The 10236-nt window shown below is 47.8% G+C and overlaps 1 protein-coding gene across 1 annotated transcript in view; it reads right to left on the bottom strand.

Moving 5' to 3' along the window:
* Positions 1–488: 488 nt before the first annotated feature.
* Positions 489–10236, bottom strand: part of grid2 (glutamate receptor, ionotropic, delta 2) — a gene marked incomplete at both ends in the record, with an annotated part of 302816 nt that continues 293068 nt past the window's right edge. Inside the window, one exon of the mRNA XM_083673951.1 lies at positions 489–917. Coding sequence (XP_083530077.1) covers positions 489–917 — 429 coding nt within the window. The remainder of the gene's footprint in view (positions 918–10236) is intronic.

Below are 10236 nucleotides of genomic sequence, written 5' to 3'. Positions count from 1 at the left end.
CTCCTTTGTTGTGTCCGCAGGAGTCGTAGTTAGAGAAGCTTGTTCAGAAAAGCAGTTTTCAAATGCCATGGAACGGAAAAGATAGAACAGATCGATCCCTCTTCACACACCAAAACTAAACAATCTCCCAAACAACCACAACAACAAGACAAGTAAAGGATAGACTCATGACCACCCCCTCCCCACCCCACCCACCACCCACCACCCCTCCCCCAAACCCCATCCCCCCACCCCCCGACCCTCACCTCATCTCACCACAGGGTTTCAGCAGAACAAGCACCCCCCTCTCCCCCTCTCCCCCTGACCCTCTTCCATCACTCCACCACCAAAACCCCAAAATCCCCATAAAACCCGAAACTGAAAAGATTCATATTTACACAGATCTTTTTTTGTGTGTGTTTGTTTCCACATAACTCTCTCTTTCTTCCTCTGCATCCATCCATTCATCGCCTCCCCCCTTTTTTCCACCCCTGTCCCCCCCCCCCAGCTCATATGGAGGTGCCCCGGTCGGGGTCGTTCCCGTAGCCGAAGTTGGGTGCCGGGGTGGGCTGGTAGGGGATGGTGGACATAGTCTTGATGGGGCTGCGGAAGAATCCTCCGTTGGGGGCCCTCTGCCTGAAGGGCCCCCCAGTCCGGTGGTCCTGAACGGCCCCGAAGGTGAAGCCAGCGGCGGCCTTGGCTGAGATGCTGCGGCTGAGGGTCTGGATCTGCTCGGGGATGAAGGTGGTAGTGGTGATGTGGGTGTTGCGGAAGTCGCTGATCTGTTCCAGGGCCTGCCGGGCTGCGGGGAGGGAGTCCATGTCCAGGGGGGTCAGGTCGATGGAGGAGGTGGAGAACTGCTTGTGGGGACTGTCGTCCTCAGTACACAGGCTGTTAACCCTGTGGTGAAGGTGCTCCAGGTCGATCTCCTTATCGTCCTGCAGGGGGGAGGGGTGCGGGGGGGGGAGGAGGAGGAGGGAGGAGGAGGAGGGGGGGGGAGAGAGAGGCGGTGGAGGACAGGGTCAGAGGAGAGTGAGGATAAAGGAGGAGGAGGAGAAGAAGAGGAAAAGGAGGAGGAAAAGGAGTGAGGGTTGTTAAAGGAGTAAAGGATAAAGGGAGGGATGAGGGAGGAGGTTGTGAAGAGAATGGAGAGGTGAAAGAAGAGGGGAACGGAGGAGCAGAGGTAGAAGAGGTGTGGTTGTGTGTTCAGAAGAAGAGATGACATCCCCGCGGAGGTAGAAAAAGGAGGAAGCCAGAGAGAAGAAGAGAGGAAAGGAACAAGGGATCGAGGATCCATGAACCGGAGTTAGAGAACACAGGAGACAACAGATGGAAGTGGTAAAGACACAAAGATGGAGTGATAGTAGGATGGAGTGATAGTGAGATGGAGTGATAGTGAGATGGAGTGATAGTAGGATGGAGTGATAGTGAGATGGAGTGATAGTAGGATGGTGTTGGAGGGATAGGTGGGGTGAGGAAGGAGAGGGAGGGGGGGCAGAGAAGCACAGTCTAAGCTGCAGTCAGGAGAATACACACACACACACACACACACACACACACACACACACACACACACACACACACACACACACACACACACACATCTCTAGGGTTCTGCAGCTTCTCCATAATCCAAACACACACACAGCCTAAAGCCACGTGTTCTTGGATTTCAGTGTGCCATCATACAGCCTAGAGTGAAAGCTAGCTCTACCCACAGAAATCTATTCCATGGATTCAATAGAATTCAATAGAACTGAATTCAAATTTGCTTTTATAATTCGCTTTACCACTGTCTAAGGTGGAATACGGACTGCTCATACTAGAGCAAATCAAGTCAGAATATAGGCTGTAATAGAGGTTCAATAATCAGATTAGGATTAAACTATTGAGGAATATAATTTGTAATTATCATTCAATACAGGTGTGTGTCGATGTTTGCATCTCGCACAAGTACACAGAGAGCTGCATTTATTTTCTGATTTTTAAAAAGGAAAAGGGCTTTATCCATCTTTCCCATATAATATAATCAAATGCTAATGCTAATATTAGCAATAACTAGATATTCTGTAAAACATTACAAACATATAAATAGCACTACATCCACTTAAAATGATTTTGTCCACATTTTCTTTAGGATGGCAACACTGTGTGAGAGTGAGAGAGAGAGGGAGGGGGTGTCTCATGTCTCATGCTTGCTCTGAGAGGAGAGAGAGAGAGAGGGGGGGGGTGTCAGCTTGTGACATGGTTGTGTCCGTTATGGGGGTGTACAGGGTAGGATACAGGGGTTGGGGTGGTGGTGGAGGTTGTGGTGGAGGTAGTGGTGGTGGTGGAGGTGGGGGTGGGGGGGCATATCTGGGACAGCGGCCGCCGGTGGCAGGGGGGGGGGGAGATAGGGCTACTGACCGTGTGGTGGGGGGGAGGAGGGGGGTCTTGCTCTGGCTGTAGCTGGGGGGCAGAGGCTGCCACTGTTACCCTCTTAGGGTCAGAGAGGGAGGGGGCAGGAGGGGGTGGTGTTGGTAGGGACCTGGATGTGGCACCACACAACCAAGAGAGGGATTGGAGGAGGAGGTGGAGGAGGAGGAGGTGGGGGGGGGGCGGAGGTAGAGAAACGAGGGAGGTGAGAGAGAAGAGTGAGCGACAGAAGGCCAGTCTCAGAGGGCTTCCTACTGGGTAATTATAGGAGGAGAGGGCCGGCCTGTTCCTAAATTGACCTTCTATGTAGAGCGAGAGGAAAAAGCATCAGTTTGGTCGTTAAAGGGAGACTCTGGGATATGATGTCAATGGGAGAAAGAGCAGGGTGATGCTACCAGAGATTGTGTCAAAACAAAGACGATTAAGAAAGGAGAGGAGACGATCAACCGGCCAAATCTGGCACGCGTATCGCGAGTGCCTACCAGTTGTTCACAACTTCCTCCAAATATCTTTGATGTAAACGTTGCTGTGACTTCCTGGTATGGTGTCATATCCCAGAGTCTACCTTTAACAAAGAAAGCGTCATATGCTCTAAGAAATCATCGACCCCCCCAAAGCACTTTATACGGCCTTAGCCAGGTCGCATTGTGAATTCAGAAAGCTGCTGAGCTTTCTGAAGCTCAAAACGACTGAGATTACATTGAGAGCAAATGTGTTTGGGTGTGTAGGCATTGTTAAGGGAATCAGTGTTAGCCCAAGTTAGCCTAGTGAAAGTGAAAGTGTTTCCAGAATACTGACTGATCTACAGAGGTGAAATGCTAGAACGTGAAAGCTTTAAATAGCTCCATTCTGTAGACCTGTACCCAGGCATGGGTGTATAGCATACATCCATGAACACAGCACAGGTGACTAGACTGATTGTTGGCTTGGTTAGAGATACACATACTGCACTCTAGTGGTGAAATGGCCTCATTGCACGTAAACTGCAAGGGAGAGCCAATTCCAAAGGATAACTTCTACTGTGAATGCATTAGATGTATTAATCAGAATTAAGCAATTGAGTTAAAATTCTGAGTATATATATATATATATATATATATATATGCTGCTACTGAATGGTAAATATACAATATTGCTATACACACAGTATCAATAGCCTCTAGACTATGCTGGCGTAATTCAGCTGGTCCTGTGAACGTCATAGGTATAACCTTGGGGTGGGAGGAGAGGTGGCGAACGTTGTCATTCTGATTTTGGGGTTGAGGTTGAGGTTGGGGGGGCTGTTGGGTTCGTAAGTGTGCTGGACGATCAAGGCACAGGGGATATCACAGCATGCTGGGTTGGGGTAATGGGTGGAGGGGGTCCCGCGGGGGGCAGGGATGTCGTTGGGGGTGTCATGGTGACAGGTCTCAGCCTGCCTGGCAGCAGTACCACCTGCCTGTGTGTGTGTGGGAGGGGGGTAATGTGTGTATGTGTGTGTGTTGGGGGGGAGGGGTTTGTGTGTGTGTGTGTGTGCGTGCGCGCGTGTGTGTGCGCGTGTGTGTGTGTGAGTGCGTAGGTGGGTGGGTCAGAGAGAGAGAGAAAGGGACAGACGGACAGAGAGACAGACAGACAGACAAGCGGACAGAGAGACAGACAGACGGACAGACGGACAGACGGACAGAGAGAGGGGGGGATGGCGGCAGGCAGATGGGAGGGTGGAGGAGAGATTGGTCGGAGGAGAGGCGGGAGTGAGCGAGAGAAGACAGCACAGTCAGCACACACACAGACAGGCTCTGTGGCGTTGTGTCCGAGGGGCGGAGCCGAGGTATACCTGGAAAGGTGAGATGTAAAAATGGCATTTTGTATTTCTCTCTCCCTCGCCCGCTTTACCCTCAACACAGAGTACTTATCTACAAAACAAAACAAAAAGTGGGTGAGAGCTTTGAGAGCCAGACACAGGTCAGGCAATCAGACACAGGTCACACATCCTGAGCTCAGAAATCTGAAACATGGATACCCATTGTGTAGTGTTTGTTATGTAGTGTGGAGTATGCACTATGTAGTGTACAGTGTTCACTATGTAGTGTTTATTATATAGTATGTAGTGTAAAGTATTCACTATGTAGTCTGTAGTGTGTAGTATTCACTATGTAATGTGAAGTGTTCATGATGTAGTGTGTAGTACATAGTGTGTAGTCTGTAGGGTGTAGTGTGTAGTGTGTAGTGTTCACTATGTAGTGTGTAGTGTTCATTATGTAGTATGTAGTATATAGTGTGTAGTATTCACTATGTAGTGTGTAGTGTTCACTATATAGTCCATAGTGTGTAGTATTCACTATGTAGTGTGTAGTGTTCACTGTGTCGTCCATAGTGTAGTGTTCACTATGTAGTCCATAGTGTGTAGTGTGTAGGGTTAGGGTTAGTGTCCCATTCCTCCCTTCGTCTCAGTCAAGTTAACCATCACATATTCTGTTTACCCAAAGGTCCATGAATATAATATGAATATAATATGAATATAATATCGATATAAACAGCAATGTAACTGATATCCAGCAACAGAACAACAGTTTATGTGTCAGGTGACTGTGCTGGTGACTGGTACCGAAGCCCAAGTGGGCCAAACTGTTGCTTTTTAGTGTTGTGATGTTTGTTTTGGACACATGTTAAACTAATAGTATTCAAATCGACAAGTATCTGCTTCAAGTTCACCACAGGGACACAATCGTTAATTAATCATTTCACAACACAACACAACACAACACAACACAACACAACACAACACAACACAACACAACACAACACAACACAAAACACAGGAAACACTGACGCAGGGGAGGCTGGTGGAGGTAGAAATCAGAGGACGGGCTCATTGTAATGCATGTAATGGAATGAGGAATGGTATCAAACACGTGTGTGTGTGTATGTGTATGTGTGGGTGTGTGTTTGATACCATTCCTCAATCCATTCCCGGCCTCCAATTTCTACCACAAGCAGCCTCCCCTGACAGAAACACTGACAGACTAGAAGCAGCTCGAACAGAAACACTCTAACATTGGGACACACAGCATGTACATATGTATGTAAGCAGCATGTTCCAGAGAGACAGAAACACAAACACAGCTCGCTCCCACGTGTCTGTGTATGTGTGTGTGTGTGTGTGTGTGTGTGTGTGTGTGTGTGTGTGTGTGTGTGTGTGTGTGTGTGTGTGTGTGAACCTTCTGAGCCCTGCTGATGAAGGAAGAGAACAATAACTTAAAACCATCAAGGTATGTATATGCATGCAGAATGGAAAACAAAAGCGTGTATGTATGTACAGTGCCTTCGGAAAATATTCTGACCCCTTCACCTTTTCCACTGATTGTGTTATAGACTCAATTTAAAATGGATTAAATTAAAATAATTTCCCATCAATCCACACACAATACCCCAGAATGACAAAGCAAAAACAGGTTTTTAGAAATTTCAGTAAATGTATTAAAATTGAAATACAGAAAAGTTTCTCAGAAATTTCTAAAAACCCTTTTTCACTTTGTCATTATGGGGTATTGCGTGTGGATTGATAGAAAATTATTTTTATTTAAAATATAATTTATTTTTTTACACAACCAAATGTGGAAAAAGTGAAGGGGTCTGAATATTTTCTGAAGGCACTGTACATTTGACTCACTTCCACTGGTTTAGCAACATGGCATGTCTCACAGTTGGTCCCATTGTGTGTGTGTGTCTATGCTTGCTTGCGTGTGTCTGTGTGTGTGTGTGTGTGTGTGTGTGAGAGAGAGAGAGAGAGAGAGAGAGAGAGAGAGATGAGATGAGAGGCCATGTATTGATTGAGGACAGGAAGTGCTATATACCATTACAAACAGCAGTTGTGAGCGTGTGTGTGTGTGTGTGTGTGTGTGTGTGTGTGTGTGTGTGTGTGTGTGTGTGTGTGTGTGTGTATGTGTGTGTGAGAGAGAGAGAGAGAGATGAGAGGGCATGTATCGATTGAAGACAGGAGGTCACCATAACTTATTAAAAAGTGCACCAGTGCATTAGTGCAACATATCCCAGGGTGCTCCTGGCCTGCCTCCCCCCACAGCTGGGACAACACCACTACAGAGGAAGAACACATCTGACTGTGTGATGTTAATGCCACCACAGAGTAAGAAATTAAGTGGTGACACACTAGACTGGACCCGGTGTGACATCACCCAGTGGTAGCCACGGTCACCTCCGTCACCATGGGCCATGGGCAGGGTGAAGGGTAGGGGTCAAAGGTGAAGGGTAGGGGTCTCAGGGGTCAACTATCAATAACAGCATGTCTGAGCTGTTCACTATGGCAGCATTTGGCTAAATGCTACATGCTAGTTAGCCTCTGGTTTGATGTTTCTAGAGCAGGGGAGGCTGGTGGAGGTAGAAATTGGAGGATGGGCTCATTGTAATGCATGGAACAGGTGTTTGATATCATTCCTCATTCCTTTCCATGCATTACAATGAGCCTGTCCTCCAATTTCTACCTCGACCAGCCTCCCGTGCTCTAGAGCGTATAATGAAATAATGTATAATCATCCTACATTTTTACGTGATGGATCAAATTCATGAAATTAATCATTTTGAAAGGTAGGTCCTGCAAACTGGCAGCCACTACTAAATGACTGTGCTATGATCTCAGTTAGCTAATATTTTCCTCCAGCTTCACACTTAACTAATAATCTCATAAAACACCATGCACAATGATGTAAAACAGTGTAACAAACAGCCATGCAGTACCTAAACATCATGAAAGATCAATTCATATCCACTTAATTGAGAGCTGAACGAAGTGATTTGCTAATAACACAAATCGCCATGCTCTCTTCCAAAGACCTTGACCCACCCAGACACAGTGGTCAGTCAGCCAGTCAGGGTCTGTGTGTGTGTGTGTGTGTGTGTGTGTTTGTGTGTGTGTTGAAGGTAATCAAGATGGCGGGGCTTCTTGTGTTTGTATGTTATCAAGATGGTGGGGGGTGTGGCCACCGGCTGGGTGTCTTTGTTGTGGTCCACTGACAGACACAGACATGCTCACTGGTCAGGCTGACACATGAAAGCTGCTGCCCGGTGGGGGATAGGGGGGATTGGGGGGGGGGGGTATGTTTGGGCGTAGAGGTGGGGTTCTACAGAGGGGAACGGAGCTGAGCTCACCAACAAGGTCCTCGCTGCCTGCCTGATCAAAAGGCGTGGTGGGGGGTAGTGGTAGATGAAACAGGCGTTCTGTTGGACGCCCGCATCCCTTTGGTGGTTTTATGATGCAAGGGACCCCCCCCCCCCCGTCAGGACGAACACACACTGAGACACCCCAGAGGAGGGGAGAGAGAGTAGAGGAGAGACAGGCTGGTGGGGGAGGAGGAGGGGGGAGGAGGAGGAGAGGGGAGATGTGGTGATGTAGGGTTGTGTGGGTCAGAATGCTATGGATACATAGACAGAGCATGGTTGAGGGGTTATTGATACGTGATCGGTTTTAGGTTTGGTCATTGAAGGGTTCAAAGGTCACTTAATACCTAAGCTTGTTTGCTAACACCTTATTCACACTATGGTGGCTAACCTGACCAGGCTCTTTACAGTGAGTATAGCATAGTGTTGGGGCAGCCTGCTTTCTTTACACAGAGAGCTTACCACAGCCGGCCCCAGGTATGTTACCAGGCCAGGGCTACTGTAGCGTAGCTTACTTATTGAGAGCCAATGTGAGGGGTGGGGTTCGAACCTAGGTCTCCTCTACTTGGAAGACACAATCACCTACCGTTAGGCCTAGAGGACATCCTCAAACTCCGAAGACGATGCTTGAGTTTAGATGTCTCAGGCAGGGCTACCTCATCACAAGGGTGTGACTCCAAACCACCTCCGCTACATCAAGCCGTGTAGGAAGGTGCTATCTGATATAGCACAGTACAATTGTGTTTGAGACGATGGTATGAGAATCATACTGTTATATTTAATACTTGTCGCGATGCTTCAAATCAGATGCAGGTAATCTTCTTAAACTCATTAAGGTTCATTCCACTGCCAAGGCTAATCGGTCCCACTGCTACCACTAAGTGGATTCAATGAATCACGCTTCAAACAGGGAAATCAAATCAGAAGTTTCGAAAACATTTTCATTCTCTTAAAAAAAAAAAAAAAAAAATCATCAAGAACTTAACAGAAACTGACCCTCACTGTAATGTTGACCTTATATTAATAAAAAACAAACACCAATTTCAATAAAGAATTATCTTTAACACTTAATTTTCTGCCACAGTGTCGCTTGATTAAATTCGAGACTGTGACTAATACATGACTAATGAACACTAAAGTGAATATGAAAATATTTATTTTCCATAATTGCATTACTCTCAGAGCCTGTTAGCTCTAGTGTGGCAGTTTACAGCAGCGCCGCTTGGCATGATCTCACACTCCATTTCCACCACCACTTCAACTGATCAAACTAGCATGCTGCAGACCAGGGGAGGCTGGCCGAGGTAGAAATCGGAGGATGGAGGACAACTAGCATGCTGCAGACCAGGGGAGGCTGGCCGAGGTAGAAATCGGAGGATGGAGGACAGCCTGCGCTGGATTTCTACCCCCGGCCGGCCTCCCCTGGTGTACAGACCGACCTACAGGACGTACTAGGACGAAGAGAGAGGTAGAAAGAGAGAGAGAGAGAGATACAAGAGAGATATGGTGAGAGCAGTGAAGTATAGCTATGTATGGCTATGATTGTGCTATGTATGACTATGATTGTGCTATGTATGGCTATGATTGTGCTATGTATGGCTATGATTGTGCTATGTATGGCTATGTTTGTGCTATGTATGGCTATGATTGTGCTATGTATGGCTATGATTGTGCTATGTATGGCTATGATTGTGCTATGGATATGCTATGTATGGTTATGAATGTGCAATTTATAGCTATGTTATAGCAGCCTCCCCTGCTGTAGTGTCTGTGTGTGTTATATTTCTGGCTAGTGAGCCTCTCTCTGTGCTGAAGCACCCAGGGATGTGTGTGTGTGTGTGTGTGTGTGTGTGTGTGTCTGAGAGTCAGTGTTTCTGTTTCTGTCTTCGTAAGAGCATGCTGTAGCGATACCACAGGCTGTCTTTACACCAGGGGAGGCTGGTGGGGGTAGAAATCAGAGGACGGGCCTCATTGTCATGCATGGCACGAAATGAGGAATTCTCATTCCCTTCCATGCATTACAATGAGGCCCGTCCTCTGATTTCTAACTCCACCAGCCTCCCCTGCTTTACACTACTTGAGATGTGACTGAATATTTACATGGGCCCCAGAGAGAGAGTCCCCATTTAAACTTCCATGAAACCCCTGAGGCATAAAACTCATCTCCTAAATAAACATCAATAAATGATCAAGACTCTGGTGGAGACAAACAGTGGGTTGTGGATCCAGATGTTCTAAGGGTGAAGTCTAGACAGCCACACAGACAGCGTGTACAGAGGAGTGTAGAGGGCCTGGGTCATGAGAGTGTGTCTGTGGGTAACTGCCTCTGATGTTGGCCCCTGCACCCCCAGTGGCCGATCAGGCCCAGGGGAGGCCGGCGGAGGTAGAAATCGGAGGATGGGCTCATTGTAATGCAAGGGACGGAATAGGGAACGGTATCAAACATACGTGTTACCATTCCTTATTCCATTCCATGCATTATAATGAGCCCGATCTCCGATTTCTACCTCCACCAGCCTCCACTGATCAGCCCCAGTCTCCCCACATTACCCTTCCACCTCCCACCACCTCCCCCTCCCCTCCCCTCCCTCCTCCTACTCCCTCCAGCCTCTCCCTCCTCCCCCCAGACCCCCCCCCACACCCCCAGCCTCCCTCCTCCTCCCCCCAGCCTCCCCCCCACCTCTGCCCCCC

Source organism: Argentina silus (genome assembly GCF_951799395.1).
Source record: "Argentina silus genome assembly, chromosome: 7".
Classification (NCBI taxonomy): Eukaryota; Metazoa; Chordata; class Actinopteri; order Argentiniformes; family Argentinidae; genus Argentina; species Argentina silus.
This window is presented reverse-complemented; position numbering and strand designations above follow the sequence as displayed.